At 36.1% G+C, this 20,050-nt stretch overlaps 1 protein-coding gene across 1 annotated transcript in view; it reads left to right on the forward strand.

Moving 5' to 3' along the window:
* Nucleotides 1–20,050, forward strand: part of LOC105098877 (phospholipid-transporting ATPase ABCA3) — a 123,230-nt gene that overhangs the window by 70,195 nt on the left and 32,985 nt on the right. The window contains exons 19-23 of the mRNA XM_064478510.1: nucleotides 9,269–9,434; nucleotides 10,874–11,168; nucleotides 15,577–15,823; nucleotides 15,969–16,173; nucleotides 19,428–19,647. Of these exons, the coding sequence (XP_064334580.1) occupies nucleotides 9,269–9,434; nucleotides 10,874–11,168; nucleotides 15,577–15,823; nucleotides 15,969–16,173; nucleotides 19,428–19,647 (1,133 nt within the window). The remainder of the gene's footprint in view (nucleotides 1–9,268; nucleotides 9,435–10,873; nucleotides 11,169–15,576; nucleotides 15,824–15,968; nucleotides 16,174–19,427; nucleotides 19,648–20,050) is intronic.

Below are 20,050 nucleotides of genomic sequence, written 5' to 3' on the forward strand. Positions count from 1 at the left end.
ACCTAAAAAAAAAAACTTCCACCCATGAAGTCCCACATCAGTTAGAGAGCAAACTCCACCCAATGTGCATTGGAATAAAGTATTCACAGTTACAGATGTTTTCAAATATGTTAATATTTATGCTAATGTATTTCTGTACATTCAGCTAAGAATATGTAAAGATTTTGAGCTTGGGCCTTGCTGCGTGTGTCTTTTGGTGGCAGAAGATTAAAGAGTTAGTCAAGAAAAAAAGAATATCTATGTCATCATAGGAAAGTTTTAGTTGAACTTGGCATCCATACTAGAAATGACTTAAAAGTTTTGACCTAAGCATGTTTCTGTTGGGGAGGAAGAAATTTTCCTCTACCCTTCTAAATTCTTCTGGCGTGTTTAAGAATTAAATTGATATGAGACAGATTAGCAGGAGAAAATCAAACAAAAGTTTAATAACATGTATACATGAGAGAGACCCAGGAGAACTGAGTAACTCACCAAAATGACTGAAAACCTCACCTTAAATACCATCTTCAGCTAAAGATAAGAGAGGTGTCTTGGGGTAGTGGTATGGGACTTTAGAGGGGAGGAAGGCAATTCACATGGAGAAAAGCAAATGTTCAGTAAGAACTGTTTGTTGGACCTTACAGAGACTATCGGACACAAAGTGTGCTCTGATCTCTAGTCCCTGCCTGAGTTTTCCCACTACACCTACCCTATATTTGTTGCAGGTACCTCTCATGATAGCTCTATTCCTGGAACAGGCCCTTTATCTAAATAATCTTTTAGGCAGCTAAATTGGAGGTAAGAGGAAAGACTTCCTGAGTCTTTGGGGCCATGATTGTTTTCAGCTGGAAATAATCCACATGCCAAAGAGACATTTTGGGGTGGCAAATTTTGCTCCCCAACATTTCCATAATTTATTTAATTTGTACATGGTCTGTTTCTTGCACTGTGAAGAAGTTCAAAAGGAAAATGCCCAGGGAGTTCAGTCTGTTACTTAGCAAAGTCAGATGGCTACCTTTCAAAGGTTGTACAAAATGTCCTCTTTCCTGATAGTGCAATAACAGAGCTGGGTCTGTTAGCAGATGGAGGGACCCCTAAATTAGGAAGCCCGCCAAAGTGTGAGTTCTTGCCACTGACTGTGAAAGAATTTGCACAGCCAAGGCAGAGGGTGTGAACAGCTGCTTTATTGCTCAGAAGGGGAAAAGGAAGGAAAGTGCTCGAGCAGGGGGAAGGGAAGAAAAGGACTGGAGTGGAAAAGAGGTGCTCAAGAGGGGAACCTTCAGCCAAGAAGGGCAGTAGGGACAGCTCCCCTGTGGGTCGGGCCACGTGGACTTTTTGGGAGGCTTCTGCCATCATGTCCTCCTTCCAGCTGTGATGGAGCCAGTCGGTCCTTGTTTGAGTTTTTCGGTCCTTGTATGAGCTTTTCTGGTTGTTGTCATGGCAGTCGTCAACTGTTATGGTGCTGGTGGGTGTGTCGCTTAGCATACTAATATATTACAGTGAGCATATAATGAAGTTTAAGGTCCATTGGAAGTCAAATCCTCCACCATCTTGGACTGGGTTCTAACCAATTCTTATTTCTTCTCAGCAGCTGCCTTCAGATACTTAGATAAGAGTAACTGGTTTTTATTTGAGGGAGGAGCATGGGTATAATCCTGGGGGCATCAGCCTTGGTAACAAAAAGGAAAGTTGCTTTTAATCAGAATGCCTGCAATCTAGTGGACCCAGCATCCCCCAAAAACCATCTGCAAAGATTTTGTTCAGCCACGAAAGTTTTAAAGGGGAATGAAGGAATAATCTCAGTTACTCATTGAGCTAGGTGATCAGAGTCATTGCCATCCCCCAGTGCCTGCAGGCTTGTCCTAATAACTGCTAGAGCCTGCTCTTCTATGGCTCAGGGAGGCCTGGGAGCCTCCAGCTTTTCTATAAACAAGAGGCAGAGGGGGTGGGGTTGGGGGTCCACAGGGTCCTGCTCCCTTTCAGACTTCATTCTCTCAGACTCAGGAATTTAATATAGTCAGTATCCCAGTGTTGCCTTAGAGTAATTAAGTTCAGAGAAGACTGATACACATAAATTAAGGGCTACTTCATTAATTTATAATAAGGAATAAACTATAATAAGAATGACTTATAATAATTACAGCCTCTTTGCCATTCAACCAGATGTCCTCTTGTCTGTCTCTAGGCAAGCTGCATAGGGAGCAAAAGGATAAGGAGTTATTTTATGAGCCCAACTAGAACAAGCTTCATAAGGGCAGAGACCATGTCTGTTTTGTCCACTGACTACACTTGGGGCCTCAAACCATGTCTGCCACCTAGTCAATATTCAGAAATGTTCTTGGATGAATAAATGAATTAATGTTATTTAAACCATTATCTCCACAACAGATGCTCTACCTGCCACTGGGAATTACAGCTTAAACTCTTAGACCATAACACTTAGGTTGTCTCTCCCCGGGGTTATTGTCAATGTTTGCCACAGTCTCCTTTCCTATCTTTTTTTTTTTTAATAGTAAAATATACATAAATTAAACATCTTGAATATTTTTAAGTATATAGTTCAGTGGTATTAAATACTTCTACGTTGTTGTGCAACAAACCATCACCAATATTCATCCCCATTCTTTTCATCTTGTAAAACTGAAACTCTATATCCATTAAACAATAACTCCTCATTCCTCCCTACCCCTACCCTGGCAGCCACCATTACACTCTCTTTCTTTATGACTTATACTACTGTAAGTGCCTCATATAGTGAGATCATACAGTATTTGTCTGTCACTGGTTTGGTTCACTTTGCTTAATGTCGTCAAGGGTCCTCTATGTAGCTTATTGCAGAATCTGCTTCCTTTTAAAAATTAAATAATATTCCATTGTATTATATACCACATTTTGCTCATCCATTCATTGGTCAGTGGTTACTTGGGTGGCTTCTACATTTTAGGTATTATGAATAATGTTGCTATGAATGTTGTGTACAAATGACTCTTTGAGACCTTGCTTCCAATTCTTTTTGAAATATATCTAGAAATGGAATTATTGGATCATATGGTAATTCTGTTTTTAATATTTAACGGATGCCATACTGTTTTCTGCAGTGGCGCTAACATTTAACATTCCCACCAGCAGTGCTCAAGGATTCCAGTGGCTTCACATTCTCACTCACACTTGTTATTTTCTGTTTATTTGACAGTAGCCATGTAATGGATGAAAAGTGTAGTTTTGACTTACATTTTACTAATGATTAGTGATACTGAGCATCTTTTCATGAGCATTGGCCATTCATACATCATCTTTGGAGAAATGTCTCTTCAAATCCTTTGCCCATTTTTGAATCAGATTGTTTTTTGTTGTTGAGTTTTAGGATTTATCTATATATTCTTGACATTAATTCCTTAACAGACGTATGACTGGCAAATATTTTCTCTTTTTCTGTGGGTTGTGTTTTCACTCTGTTCATATTCTCTTTTGATGCACAAAAGTTTTTAGTTTTCATGAAGTACAATTTGCCTATTTTGTCTTTTGTTACCTGTGCCTTTGGTATCATATCCAAGAAATCATTGCCAAATCCAAACTCGTTAAGCTTTTGTTTTATGTTTATATCACTTGACCATACATGTGGTGGTTTATTTCTGAGCTATTTACTCTATTCCCGTGGTCTATTTGTATTGCTTTATGCTAATACCACACCATTTTGATTACTGTAGCTTTGTAGTAAGTTTTGAAATCAGGAAGTATGAGTCTCCCAGTTTTGTTCTTCTTTTTCAAGAGCGTTTTGGCTCTTCAGCGTTCCTTCAGATGCCATAGAAGCTTAGGATGGGTTTTTCTATTTCTGCAAAAACTGTCAATGGGAATTTGACACGTATTGCATTGAATCTGAGGATTGCTTTGGGTAGTATTGACATTTTAACAATATTAAGTCATCCAACCCATGAACATGGGAGGTATTTCCATGTATCTATGTCTTCTTTAATTTCTTACAGCAACATTTTGTAGTTTCCATTGTACAAGTCTTTCACCTCCTTGGTTAATTCTTAAGTATTTTATTCTTTTTGATGCTGTTGTAAATAGAACTATTTTTATCATTTCCTTTTCATATTGTTCATTATTTATGTATAGAAATGCAACTGATTTTTGTTCACTTTGTATCCTGCTACTTTTCTGAATTCATTTTTTAGCTCTAAAACTTTTTTTTTGTAGGGTCTTTAGGACTTTTCTTTGTTGGAAGATTTGTTTATTACTGATTCAATCTCCTTATTGGTTATAGGTCTATTTAAATTTTTTCTTTGTGATTTAGTCTTGGTAGGTTTTATGTTTCTAAGAATGTGTCCATTTCATCTAAGGTATCCAACTTTTGACATACAGTTGCTCATGGTATTCACATTTAGTCCTTTTATTTCTGTGAAATTGGTGGTGGTGTTCCAACTTTTCCTTCTGATGATAGTAATATGAATCTCTCTTCTTTTTTCTTAGTCTGTCTAGCTGAAGATTTGTCAATTTTGTTGATCTTTTTAAAGAACCAACTTTCAGTTTCATTGATTTTTCTATATTTTTCTACTCTTGATATTGTTTATACCTATTCTAATCTTTATTATTTTGTTCCTTCTGCTAGCTTTTAGTTTGTGCTGCCTTTTCTTGTTTCTTAAGTTGTAAAGTTGGATTGAAGATTTAAGATCTTTCTTCTTTTTTAATATAAATATTTGTAGCTGTAAATTTCCCCCTTAGTATTGCTTTCTCTGTGTTTTTATTTTCATTTATCTCTAAGTATTTTCTAACTTCCCTGTTGACTTTCTCTTTGACCTATTAATTGTATAAAAGTGTATTGTTTAATTTCCACAATTTTGTGACTTTTCCAGTTTTACTTTTGCTACTGATTTTTAACTTCATCTTTTTGTGGTCAGAGAAGATACACTGCATTCTATCTATTCTTTTAAATCTATTGAGACTTACTTTGTGGCCTAACATATGGTCTGTCCTGGAAAAGGTCATAGTGCACTTGAGAAGAATGTGTAAGCTTTTGTTGTTGGGTAGAATGTTCTATCTGTTAGTTCTCATTTGTTTATTGAGTTGTTAACATTCTTTATTTCCTTACTTATCTTCTGTCTGGTTCTATTCATCACTGTGAGTAGGGTATTGAAGTCTCCAACTATTACTGTAGAACCAACTATTTCTCCTTTATATTCTGTCAATTTTTGCTTCATATGTTTTAATGGTTTGTAATTAGATGTTTAAATGTTTATAATTGATACATCTTTTGCTATACTGAAAATTTATTAATATATAATATCCTTCTTTTGCCTCTTGGAATCTTTTTCAATTTGAAATCTATTTTGCCTGATATTAGTATAGCCAACCTTGCTCTCTTTTGGTCGTTATTTGCATGGAATATCTTTTTGTATCCTTTCATTTTCAACCTTTTTGTGTCCTTAGTTCTCTAATGAGTCTCTTGTAGACAGCATTTAGTTGACGATAATGTGTTATTGTCCATCACTTCCTAAATTTATAACACTTTAGTTTGAATTTATACCAGTTTAACTCAAATAACATACAAAAACTGTTCCTTTATAGCTCTGGCCCACCTCTTTATGTTGTTGATATCACAAAATTACATCTTTACATACTATGTGTCCAAAATCATAAACTAATCATTCCTTTAAGTTCATTAGTGTCCTAAATTATGTAGAGAACAAAATTTGGAGTTACAAACCAAAGTTACAGTAATATTGGCTTTTACACTGTTTTTTTTCCTTTAAGTGAATTAGTCTCTTAAATCATGTTGAAAACAAAAAGTAAATGTACAAGCCATTGTTACAATAATTCTAACTTTTATAACTGTCCGTAATTTACCTTTCTTGAAATCTTCATTTCTCCATAAGACTTTGATTTACTCTCTACTGTCTTTTTATTCACCTTTCAAGACTCCCTTGAGCATTTCTTGCAAGGCAATTCTAGGGGTCATGAATTCCCTCAGTTTTTATCTTGGAATGTAGTAATTTTTCCCTCACTTTAAATGACAGTTTTGCTAGACAAAGGATTCTGGGTTGACATCTTTTTCTTTTAGCATTTTGAATGTCTTCTGGCCCTCAAAGTTTCTGATGAGAAATCTCAGAATCTTATTGAGGTTCCCTTGCACGTGATAATTCACTCTTCTCTTGCTTTTAAGACTTTGACGAAAGAGATTGAAAAAGACACAAACTAATGGAATGATATCCTGTGTTCATGGATTTGAAGAATTAAAATTGTTAAAATGCCCACGTTACCTAAAGCCATCTATAAATTCAATGCAATCCCTATCAAATCCAAGTGGCATTTTTCACAAAAATGGAAAAAACAATTCTAAACTCTTTTGTGGAGCCACAAAAGTTCTGAATAGCCAAAGCACTCATGAAAAAGAACAAAACCAGAGGCATCACATTTCCTGATTTCAAACCGTATTACAAAGGTACAGTAATCAAAACAGTAAAGTAATGACATAAAAACACACACATAGACCAATGGAACAAAGTAGAGAGCTCAGAAATAAACCCACACATTTATAGTAAACTGGTATTTAATAAGAGTGCCAAGAACACACAACAAAGGATAGTGTCTTCAATAAATGGTGTTAGGAAAAGTTGATATTTTCATGCAAAGGAAAAAATTACAGCCTTATCTTAAACTATACAGAAAAAAATTAATTCAAAGTAGATAAAAGACTTAAATACAAGACCTGAAACTGTAAAATTCCTAGAAGAAAACAATGGGGAAAACTCATTGACATTGGTTTTGGCAATGATTCTTGGATATGATACCAAAAGCACAGGCAACAAAAGCAAAACTAGACAAATAGGACTGCATCAAACTAAAAAGCTCCTTAACAGCAATGAGAAGCAATCAACTAAATGAAATTAATATAGCTATTATGAGGAATAAGACAGTCTACCAGGGTAGTCTACCAAAACAACAGAAATAAAAGCAAAAATAATCCAAATGGGCCTTAATTAAACTTACAAGCTTTTGCAAAGCAAAGGAAACCATAAGCAAAATAAAAAGACAACCTACAGAATGGGAGAAAATATTTGCAAATGATGCAACTGACAAAGGTTTAATTTACAGAATATATAAATAGCTCATACAACTTAATAACAAAAAACCAAACAACCCAATCCAAAAAAGGACAGAAGACCTAAACAAGCAATTCTCCAGTGAAGACATACAAATGGCCAATAGGCACATTAAAAAAATCCTCCATATCACTAATTATCAGAGAAATGCAAGTCAAAACTACAATGAGGTGTCACCTTCTCACCAGTCAGAATGGAAGGCCATCATTTAAAAATCCACAAATGATAAATGCTGGAGAGAGTGTGGAGAAAAGGGAGCCCTCTTACACTGTTGGTGGGAATGTAAATTGGTGCAGCCACTATGGAAAACAGTATGGAGATTCCTTAAAAAAGTGAAAATAGACTTACCCTATGATCCAGCAGCCCCACTGCTGGGCATATTTCCAGAGGAAACTCTAATTCAAAGAAATATATACACCCCAACGTTCACAGCAGCACTATTTACAATAGCCAACAGATGGGAACAACCTAAATGTCCATCCACAGATGACTGGATAAAGAAGCTGTGGTATATTTATACAATGGAATACTATTCGGCCATAACAAAGAATAAAATAATGTCATTTGCAGCAACATGGATGGACCTGGAGATTGTCATTCTAAGTGAAGTAAGCCAGAAAGAGAAAGAAAAATACCACATGATATCACTTATATGTGGCATCTAAAAAAAAGAAAAAAGAAGACACAAATGAATTTAATTATAAAACAGAAACAGACTCACAGACATAGAAAACAGATTTATGGTTACTAGGGGCAAAGGGATTGGAAGGGATAAATTGGAAGTTCGAGATTTGCAAATATTAATTAACATATATAAAATAGATAAGCAACAAGTTTCTTCTGTATAGCATAGGGAACTATATTCAGTATCTTGTAGTAATCTATAAAGAAAAAATATAAAAATGAATATATGTATGTATATCTATAACTGCAGCATTATGCTGTACACCAGAAATTGACACACTGTAAACTGACTATACTTCGATTTTTTAAAAATCTGAAAAAAACATGTTTTATACCTTAAACATTTAAATGTTTTATTTATCAGTCATACTTAAATAAATAAAACTGGAAAATAAAAAGAAGATAAATGGCAAGATGTCAGATATAAACCCAAATGTACCAGTAACTATACTGCATGAAAATGGACTAAAAAACTTATTTTGCCACTTGTAAGAGAGTATGTGTGCATTTGTGCCTGTTTATACTTATGTGTAGAAAAATATCTCCTCAAAGTTATTTCTAGGTATTAGGAATACTTTTCTTTTTAATTATTTATATTCTAATATCTTCCTAATGGAAATATATTATCAATAAATAAAATATGAAGAAGAAAAACTTAAGAAAGATATTACATGATTATATTTTAAGCACAATAGTCCTCTAACCTTTTAGTATCAAACAAAAGACATGCTTCAGGGATATTGTAAGCAGGTTTTTAATAGTATTTAATACATGGTTTTTAAAGGGTAGATGTTATTGATCTGCTTGTAAATGTCATAGTTCAGAATTTATTACATTGAATTCCATAAAAATGCTAACAGGGAGGCATTAAAAAGATTTTGATAGTTCTGTGGCTTAGAAAAGTTACACTTTTTGCATCACATATTTTCTGTCAAATGTTTTACCACTTTGACTAGTGCAGTTCATCTTTCCTACCGCCTAATGTACTGTGATATATTTTTCTTCTATTATTCTACTTAGGATTTTCTCCCTAGATTATAATTACATATATATACGTATGTATCCACACCAAAAGACCCAACCTCAGGCACAGGCACTAGTGGGAAATGTGAGGACTTAAAAATCTTACTATCTAATGTCCCTATCATTTCATGACATAAAGAACATTTACTCCCCAAAGGAAAGTTATTATCTTTGATTAAAGGTAAGTCTTTTCATTTGAATGAGTTCAGTTTAGTAGAATAAACAATATATTATAACCGTTTTTCTCATGTTACTTCAGAATGGTAGGAACTTTGCCACAGATTGGCAGTTCCTCTGACTGGGTTGCTGAGAGCCATGTTATCATGCTGCCTCCATACAATACACCTGACAATCAGTGGGAAAGATCAAAGAGCTTTCCAAATTGGGAAGCTTGTTTGACATTTCCAAAATAAAATTAACTGAGGCTATAGACAAAATAAAATGTTTTGTGCTTTTTTTGTGTATGTGTGTGTATGTAGGGTCAATAAGCTGGCAGATTCACAAATGGATATTCGGCCTACCACTCTTCTGAAGAGCAAAAAAAGAAGACAAGACATGAAGGAGAATATAAGTGTGCCCAGAAGTTACGAGAGACCAGTTTTTTCCAGATTGAATGACATTGCTAACATTAAATTTAATAGTGGGGTGAGCATGCTCCCTAAGAATGTAAACCTAGTATGTCTGGCTTGGGTATAAGATGTACACATTCTTAACTATCTGAACTTAAAAGATGTTTGGAGTTTGTCCATAGAAGAGCCAGGCAGATATGGAACAGTCTGTACTACAACCTCATTAATTCCCTGACGCAGGGGAAATAGGTTCTACATAAAGATCACAGCTATGCTACCCTCATCTTTGTTATTTCTCAGAATCACTTTGAAAAGTTCTCCTTTATTTTCTAATAAATTTTCCCTTTGTTCATTTCTAAGACAAGATCCTAGAGTTACAATTGTTAGAAGACTGGGAGCATTTTATCATTATGAACCATAGTTAGTATACTAAAATCTAGCAAAAGATAATAGTTATATACAAGTTTTATGGGGATATTTCCCTTAAAATGGAGAAATGGAAATATTAAAGTTTAATACTAAATTATTAACATTGTCAACTGAAAAAAATGCACAATCTAAAAGTTGAGAGGTATGTTTTATTTGGCGGACTTTCTGAGAACTCCAGCTTGGTAGGTAGCCACTCAGATTGCTCCAAAGAGATAAGGGATGAGCCAGGATATACAGAAATTTTTGCAGCAAAGACCAGGTAGTTGGAACATCAAAAAATTACTGTTACAAAAAAGTAGACATCTCAGGGAGGAAGGTATAGCTCAAGTGGTAGAGCACATGCTTAGCATGCACGAGGTCCTCAGTTCCATCCCCAGTACCTCCTCTAAAAATAAAGAAACAAATAAAGCTAATTACCCCTCCTCCCTCCAAAAAATAAGAAAAGAAAACTAGATATCTCAAGTTAATGAACTTAGCTCTTTTTATGTATGGGACGGTACAAAAGTCTGGGCTCATTGAAATCATTTGTTTGATATGCACTTTAGCTACCTAGGGCTAGTGTCCTGTTCTTTCCCATCCTATAAGTAAGTTCTTTCAGGGTGCACCACTGTGGGTGACTGCAGAGGCGGGGCCGCCTGCTTGTCTCCACCCTGAGTTCCCTCCAGTCACTGGCGGCCGAGGAGGTGGTAGTGGCTGATGACTTGGTGGCTGCAGCATTCCTTTGTTTACTGATATGGCAGGCAATATTTTTCTTTCACAATATTAACTCAATAATTAAATTTATTTCTTTTGAAATAAATGTAATTTTATTTTTCTAATCAGAAATACTGCAAGTATATTAATGAATAAAATTACCTCAATAATACTTTAAATGTAGTTAGGTAAGAAAACAAATCTTAATCTTTTCTCTTGATGTCTTACACAAGTTAAATTTTTTACACTGTCTTGTTTTCTTGGGTTAAATTCAAGGACATATATGTATAAGATGTGTATATCTTCTGCTATAAAAAGTTGAAGCATTGGTTTTCAATATGAATATCCTCCTTCACCAACAACTCTAATGCTATGTTCCTCTCCTCATTTTAGTTTCCACTTTACCGCCAGCAATTTCATTCCATGTTTGTAAAGAGAGCACTATTTAGTTGGCGCAACTGGAAGTTGTCATTGTTACAGACAGCAGTAATTTTGTTAGTCACTACTTACCTCCTCACAACTTTAAACTTAAATTATGAGCCACCTGCCAGAGAAATGGACTTGAGTCAATATGGTCGAACAATTGTGCCTTACTCAGTTTCTGGGAATTCTGATGTGGCTCTGAAAATCATAAAGAACCTTAAGATTTTTCTCAAGCTTAAGAATCAAGAACTTCGGGAAGTACAAGGTAAGATCCACAGGAAAAAAGAGACTGCTGCTAATATGAAGATCTATGTGTATCACTTGCAAAGAAGGAACTTAACTATGCTATTTAGCTACCCGTTTCTTTCTTTTCCTACTAATTTCCAGTATCTTAGAGGCAGTTAAATCAGAGGCAAAAAATGTACATGTCAAGACACCTGGCCACAGAAGTTAATAATTAATGGAAGCATTTTGGCTGTAGGTGTCCTTCAGCTAATTGCATCACCTTTCAGAGGACAGGTAGAGAGCCAAAATACTATATTGTTGTGAAATTTAGCATAGATTTTTATTCTGACCAGAATACAAAAATGGTTTTCTAAGCTCTCACAGGGTAGAAGGTTGTTTCCAAGATCTGAAGGTTGCCCTTCAGTCTACTGCATTGGCCATTCTGAAAACAGGTGGCTGAAGACCTAATAGATTGACTCCTCACAACTACTTTTTTGAAGGTAGTATAAGTAGCTGTACTCATTTGTTCAATGTTTACCTTTGGTAAAAACCGTACTAAAAACTTTCTCTGCATTACCTTTCTTCATGCTAAAAACAACCCTTCTGTGTAGCTTATTTTTAATCTATTGCTATGTAACAAATTATGCCAAAACCTAACGGATGGAGATTTTGAATTCTTGGTATGGTAGAATGAACTCACTGCCCCCAAAATGCAACAGAAATATTTGGAAAACAATTTTTTTGAATCAACCAATTTAGAATACTAGAAATTAAGCAAAAGCACAGAACAAACTAAAAGTGTCTATTCAAAAAAGAAAAAAAAAACCCTACTGAAGTACTTCTATTAAAAAATAAGGTCTGTGGCATTTTGATTTAGAATTACTCCTGTCACTCACCCTCCCCTCAGTGGTATGGTATCCATGAAAGCCAGGAGCCTCACAGTTGATGGAAAGAACTAATCTCTTCAGAGCTCTGTTAAAAGCTCATCCCTAGGGCACTGCCAATACTTAGACTGAAATAGCAGCTCTCTGAAAAACTCCATTCCCAGGGCATTGTTGCTATTGGATTTAAACCAGGGCTCAACTCTTTGGAAAAAGCCCTGTCCCCAGGGGATTATTAAAAATAGCAGCGATCTGCTGGTAACATCTCCACAGTTGGCTAAGGCTGTGATTTCAGTTGGGCCAAATGAGAGCTTCGCCAGAAAGTCATTTTAAAGGACTACCAGGAGAGCTGGACAACCACCGTGAACTTTGAAAAGTTCTGACATTTTACAGATCTAGAAAGCTCAAAATGGTGGTGTGCATGGCCAGAAATGACCTAGGAAAGGAGAAGGCACCGGTCACTGACTTCTAGTTGATGTTGAGGCCCTATACAAGCAAGATATGAAAGTTGAGGCTTACTTGTAAACTGTCTGAAATTTGAAGCTGTTCCCTCATGCACAGATCCCCATGGCAAAGCATAGAAGACTTACTGACTCTAGACATTTAAAGGAATCTTTTAGCTGCGTACTAAATTATACTGATTCAGGACAGACTCCCCAGGAGTCAGGCTTAAAAATAAAAAAGTCAGGGTGTTTTTAAGTCCATCAGAGAAATATGTGGCTGCACACTGTAGAAAATACAGAATCTACACAATTAGTCCAGTAAGTCATTAACAAAATGAGCAGCAACAATAAAAAAAAAAAAAACAGTAAAAACCAACAAAGGGTACGGAGAGGAGTTCAGATACCAGAGTTGTTACACTATCTTGTATGTCCATTTTCAACAACAGAAAGAGAAGAGAAAGAGGTCTGAACTGTGTACCTCCAAAATTAATATGCTGAAGTACGAGGCCACAGTTTCTTAGAATGTGACTGTATTTGGATATTAGACCTTTAAAGAAGTAATTAACTTAAAATGAGATGATTAGAGTGGATCTTCATCCAACATGATTGGCGTCCTCGTAACAGGATGAAAGTAGTACACATATGTATACACATAGGAAGACCATTTGATGACACAGGAGCAAGCGAGCCATTTATCAGCCCAGGAGAGAGGCCTCAGAAGAAACCAACCCTGCCAAAACCTTGATCTTGGACTTCTAGCCTCCAGAAATGTGAGAAAATAAATTTCTGGTGTTTAAGTCACCCAGCCTGTGGTACTTTGTTTTGACAGTCCCAGAAAACTAATAAAGAAAGAAACAGAAGAGTATGACCCATAGTCAGGGAGAAAGAAAGCCAGTAGAACTGTACTTGGGGGAGGCCAGATGTTGAACTTACTTAGTAGACAAAGACTATAAATCAGCTGTTACAAATATTTTCAAAGTATTAAAGGAAATATGTTTAAAGAATAAAGGAAAGTATGACAACTTCATCTCTCCAAGAAGAGAAATTAATAAATACAAATTAAAATATGAAATGGAAATTCTGTGGTTGAAAAGTATAACTGAAATTAAAATTTCACCAGACAGGCTCAGTGAAGGATCTGAATTGGCAGAATAATGGATTAGCTAAGTTGAAGGTAGGTCGATAGAGATTATCCAGTTGGTGAAACAAAAAGAAGAAAAGTGGGGGGAAAAAACAGTTTCTGAGATATGTGGAACAACATCAAGCATACCAATGTATGCATAAAAGGAGTACCAGAAAGCAAAGAGAGTGATAAAGGGGCAGAAAAAATATTTGAAGAAATAATGCCAGAAAAATTCCCAAAATTTATGGAAAACATTCATCTTCACCTCCAAGAAGCTCAATGAATTCTAAGTATGATAAACTCAAAAATATTCACACCTAGACAACAATATAAGTGAGCTGGTGAAAGTCAAATAAAAAGAGAAAATCTTGAAAGCAGAAGTGGAAAATGACTTCTTACATCAGGGATTTTCAATAATATGAACAGCTGACTTGTCAGAAGGAGGCTTGTCAGAACAGTGGAATGGCGCCGGTGCTAAAAGAAAAAAATGGGCAACCAAAAATACATATCCTTCAAATTTCACCTTCAAAAATGAAAAAGCAATAAGAACATTCCCAGATAAATAAAAACAGACAATTCATCACCAGTAGACATTCCCTTTAAGAAATAACTGAAAATATTTCTTCAGACTGAAATAAAAAGACACTAGACTAACTCTGATCTATACAAAGAAATAAGAACACAAAGATAAATATATATGTAAATATAAAAAACAGTATAAATATACACTGTAACTTTTCTTATATCTGATTTAAAAGACAATGCATAAAATAATTACAAAACTGTGTTAATGGGTGTAAAATGCTTACAGGTGTAATGTATACTATGATATCAGCACAGAGGAGGGAGGAGGGAAGGGAGCTATGTTGGAGCAACACTTCTACACACTATTGGAAGTAAGCTGGTATTCATCTGAACTGGATTGTTTTAAGTTAGGATTCATATTGTAATTCCCCAGAGCAATCACTGAGAAAATAACTTTTAAAAATAGTAAAACAGCAACAACAAAGGAACTTAACTGGTCCACTATAAAAAAAAATATATATATATATATTTTTAACACAAAAAGGCAGCAGTAGGGAAACAGGAACAAAAAGATAAGACATAACAGAAAACAAAAAGCAAAACGTCAGCTATAAATTGTAGCATATCAGTAATTATATCAAGTATGAATGGAGGTGAGTGGGAAATAGCTCAGTGGTAGAGCACGTGCCTAGCACACCGAGGTCCTAGGTTCAATCCTCCATAATTCCATTAAAAAAATAATAAATTAATAAATAAATCTTAAAAAGAAAAGTAAGAATGGAGTAAACAATCAAATCAAAAGGCAAAGGTTTTTCAGATAAGAATTTTTAAAACCTAACTTAGATGAAATGGTTCCTAACCCAGAAGGGCAGGAAGGGAGGGAGGGGACGCAGATTACCAAAACTTCAAAAGCATCAAAAAGAATAAAATACCTAGTAATAAATTTAAGAAAAGAAGCACAAGACTTGTACACTGAAAATTTAAAATATTACTCAGGAAAATTAAAGTTCTAGATACATAAAGAGATACTCTGTGTCACAGATTGGAATAATGAATATTATTAGAGTAGCAAATTTTCCCAAACTGATCTATAGATTCAATGCAATCTATCAAAATTCCAGCAGACTTTTTTTGCAGAAATGGACAAGGCCGTCATACAATGTTACGGAAATGCAAATGACCTAGAAGAACTAAGACAATTTTGAGGAAAAAAAAAGTATGTTTTAGACAAGAATAGAGCAAGAAACGCATAGTAATTTACTGTTTTTTCAAGTTTCAAGTAGACTATATGATGAGAGTATTGTAGACATTATTGATGGAGTAGAATTATTAAGGAGAAATTAAGCTTTGAGGTAGCCATTATGGGAATTGGAAAGAGAAGAGATGACAGGAAGAGAGATTTTCGTCTTTTCTCTCCAACATAAGTAGTAGGTGATTTACTACATGTTGACTCAGTGGCCAATCTCTTTATTCTAGGTAATGTAATGAATTACATATTGGAAAATAAAGAGTGCCGTGACTTCTCCATTATTGCATTTTCCATTGAGGTTGAGAAAAACAAAACAGTATTTACTCTTTTGTTCAATAATGAGGCATACCATTCAGCTGCAACATCTCTGGCGGTGTTAGACAACAGTCTTTTTATGTCACTTTCTGGCCCCAGTGCTTCCATTAAAGTCTCCAACAAGCCTCAACCTCTCCCGCTTTATCGTCCTAACACAGTGTATGTATGATTTTGCTTTTACTGGAATTGAGCCTTAGTATATACCCCTGTGATCTGGCCATATTTATTTGAAAATAGCTACTGACATCAGCATTTTCTACGTTTATTTCATTATTTATTTTATCTTTTATTTCATCTTCTTTAGGCCTACAAGTGGATTACAAATAGTACTATGTTTGGCTTTTGGCATGGCTGTTATGGCCGGTAGCTTTTGCCTTCAGACAGTGACTGAGAGAACCACTAAGGCAAAGCACATCCAGTTTGTGAGTGGAGTCTATTTACTTACTTACTGGCTCTCTGCATTGCTGTGGGATCTCATCTACTTCTTTGTTACCTGCTGCTTACTACTGGTGAGTGTTAGCTGAAACTGCATGAAGGCTCATTCTCCTGTGTCACCCACAGGAAATTCCTATTCAACTAACTCTGTCCTAAAATAAAGCTTATTATGCCAGAAAATATATTGTGAAAACCTCATTATGGAAATGTATTCCTTCATGTTCTTTCTTTTGGAGAAAATATTTCACTTTGAAGAGTCTCTCTTGAATTGGTTCCCCGTGTAATTGCTCAGCATTATGCCCAGGCCCAAAACCTCCTCTAAAGGAATAAGGGCCATTACTTGTTACTGCGCCCTCACTAACCATATAGATAAGCCAGTGCCACTAATTCCCAATGCTGAGCTCTCCGGTAAAACGGGACTGTAGCACGCAATTTAGGATCAAGACTTGAGCGATGCTTCCTGTTACTATTCTCTGCCCCGAATTCACAGCCCAAATCCAAGATGGCTAGGTCTGCAAAGCAGAACTAACCTGGACTCAGACACCCAATTTCGGATAAAGAGGAAATGGAATAAAGAGCAAGCATGTAAGGGTGGTATAGCGTCTTTTAATGTAATGATCTGGCCCTTAGTGAACTTGGCAGCTTCTTTTATTTTGTGTGCATGCTGCAGAGTTAGGCAGGTGTGAAACTGTATAGTTACTAAAGGGGGAAACACATGAGCAAAGGAGGTAAGGTTTCTTTGTGTACAGGAGGTACCGGGGGCTTACATATGAATAGGACAATGTCTCAGGCCTCACATAGTTCACTGTTTAGCAATGGACACAGAAATGAAAATAGATCCTTATAAAACAGGTGCTAATTTCTACTATAAAGAATGAACTACCAGTTCCCAATTCAAACCATACCATGGAATGGTAAAATGGTTGTTAAAGGAAAAAGGAGAAACTTTTGGCAGTTTGGCTTCTACAGCCATAGGAAAACTGGTGATTATTGTACAGGAGCCTAGGACTGGTTCTGAAGGAAAGGCTGGATCCCACCAGCTACAAGAACTGCTCAGCAGGGACCAGAGGCTGGATCAGTTGGGGCAGGCATGGTGGTGGTGGGCATACTCGTTGTATACAGACGCCCCAACGTCAAGAGAACAGAGCAGCTCTTCCTTCACCTTGCCACAGTGCATGACTCTGGCTGGTGTTCTCAGTACCCGTCCCTTCTGCTCCCAGCTCACCAACCAACCAGCATAACAAGGGAAGAACTCCATCCTTTGTGAGGGTCACAGTTCTCATCTTTTGCCACAGAAACTGGGAGCAATGATCTACGCATGATCTCTTTACTATCTGCCCTCTATGTAATGCAGTATTGGAATCACTCAGAAAACCCCTGAATCTTTTCATCTCCATGCCAAGGATCCATTCTTTCTCTGCTTCTTTAAACTTGGCTGGCACACCCAACTATCATTCCCAATTAATAGAATTATAAATAAGACCACCCAATGTTAATACTTATACCAGTATTGCCATTATGGCTCATGAGAAGAGTGACTTGTCATGTGTTTTCTTATGTTATGTCATTCCAAAACACAACTATATGAAGTGACTTTAATTCATCATATTTACAGGCAAGAAAATTAAGACTCATAGATAAGTTACCTACCCAACTTCACCCAGCTGCTACGATTTCAGAACCCTGATTGGGGTTTCTCCAAAGCGCATTGTCACTTACACACTCAAAGTCATCCAGGATAAGATACTTTAAACTTATTACTGCTCTCATATTTGCAGTTCCTTCTATCTTAGCATGTAACTCTACTTTGTTACCTGTTTCTGTATCATTTTGGTTTGGTACCTCTCTATCTCTGTCTCTCTCATCCACCCAAAATTCCCTGTCATACCTCTCAGATTGGAGTTCTCCATGGGTTCTTAGCTTTGATTGTTAATCTGACTTCGCTATCCGCTTGTTGTTTTAAATGAGACACTCCCCCATCCTGCTCTGGTTCTATGAAATACCACCACTGGACTTGTTCTTGGACACAAGAGGAGGCAATTTTCTATCATTTAACAATATTAAGTATATATTGTATTCTTTACTCTATTCCATTGATGTGTCTGTAATGTGCCACTCCCAATCTGTTTTCATTATGGTAGTTTTATAATATATTTAATTATTTTTTATGGATTGACCTTCCTCCCCTCTTCTATTAATCTTCTTCTACAGAATTTCCTGGCTATCTTGACATGTTTTGTTTGTTTACATGTAATCTTTAGAATCAGCTTATCTAATTTCAAAAAAAAAAAACTACTGTTGCTATTTTTATTTAGAGTTATTTGGGGAGAATTTACATTTTGATCATGTTGAGTCAGACCCTTCCTAAATATAAGGTATATATGTCTTCATCTATCCAAGTAGAAATTTAAATTTTATTTGAAATAGATTCTAATTTAAGACAATCCTAAGCATTATAAGATTTGGAACAAAGCTGCTCCTAGGTTACCTGCAGTTTCTTCTGACATTATTTATTCTTTTTATTTCCTACTCTTAGTTGGAATGGGGGGGGAATCAACTATAATTACAGCTGGTGAATTCTTTCACTTAAGATTGCTGATTCTCTTCATATGCCTGCCTTAAACACTACCTCTTCCAGGAGTATCACAGGGTTGTAATGGGGCTATTCTTAGTTACCTCTTCCTTTCATTTATTAGTGGCCCTGCTAAATAATCTTGTAATTTCTTAAAAGGGACAAACTTGCTGTCTTTGTCTAGTTACCAACTATTACCATATCGATTATTGGAAAATGCTTTTCATAGTTCTAGAGGTTACCTTCTTCCTCATCTAGCCCATTCTAAATTTATGCTTCCCTGTCTGATTCTCAAATGGAATAATAAATAATTGAACAAGGAGGCCCCTGAGTTGCTGAGATAGATATAAAGGGAGTGGGGGTGAGAGCAGACCCAGTGGCAGTCTAGACGTGAGCAGTGATGCAAGGGAGCTTATGTAACACTACAGCAGCCACAGAGAAAATCTTTAGAGAAATAGTTTAATTACTTTGACTTTAATCATGGAGGGGGATTTTAAAATAAAAAGTAATGTTGTTCTAAACAGATTGAAAAAAAAAAAAAAAACGAAAAGGGAAGTATAGTCATTCTGTTCACGAAAGTCCTGTATTGAGGAAGACGTAGCTGACTTCAGGCTCATTTGTAATGGGCAAAATGATTTAAGTAATGAAGAGCACTGTGCTCCAGGGAAGGCAGTGCTCGCTGTTCTCTGAGTGTTCTGGCTTGACTTCTTGTTACTCCGTGTCCTTCATCTCGCTCCTCTGCACTCTGTGTCCCAGGGAGTGTTCGTGTACTGTGGAGTGGATGCTCTTGTTGCAGATTACCACTTTCTGGACACCATGATGATCTTCATGCTGTACGGCTGGTCTGTCGTTCCTCTCATGTATCTCGGAAGCCTCCTGTTTTCTAGCAGTGCTGCTGCCTACATCAAGCTCACCCTCTTTAACTACTTTTCAACTGCTTTTAGTATTGTCATTCACATCATAATTAAATACTATGGTAAGGACTTCACACAATTTTTCCTTTTTTCCAGGAAATACATTAAATAAATGGGGATGAAAAAGCTTGAGGATAAAATTATTAATTGTTAAGCACCTACTTTCTGGGAATCTGAAGCCTGTGATTTTTGTAAATCAGCAAGTATTGAGTGGATACGTAAGACAGAGAGGTTGAGGGAGAGAGGGAAGGAAAGAGGAAATGGGGAAAAGAAAGGAAGAAAGTGAGAAGGAAGCTAAACCCTCTGAAGGAGCTGGACTCAGTATATCATCCTAGCCTCATGAAAGAAAAAGTTAGAGTAAGAGATTACGACACAAGTGCACCAACATTTATGTCCTATTAAAGATCCCCCTGCCTCGCCCTTGAGACTTGGTCCTTCAGTTTTAAAGTTTTAACAGCACGTTGG

Source organism: Camelus dromedarius, chromosome 24 (genome assembly GCF_036321535.1).
Source record: "Camelus dromedarius isolate mCamDro1 chromosome 24, mCamDro1.pat, whole genome shotgun sequence".
NCBI lineage: Eukaryota > Metazoa > Chordata > Mammalia > Artiodactyla > Camelidae > Camelus > Camelus dromedarius.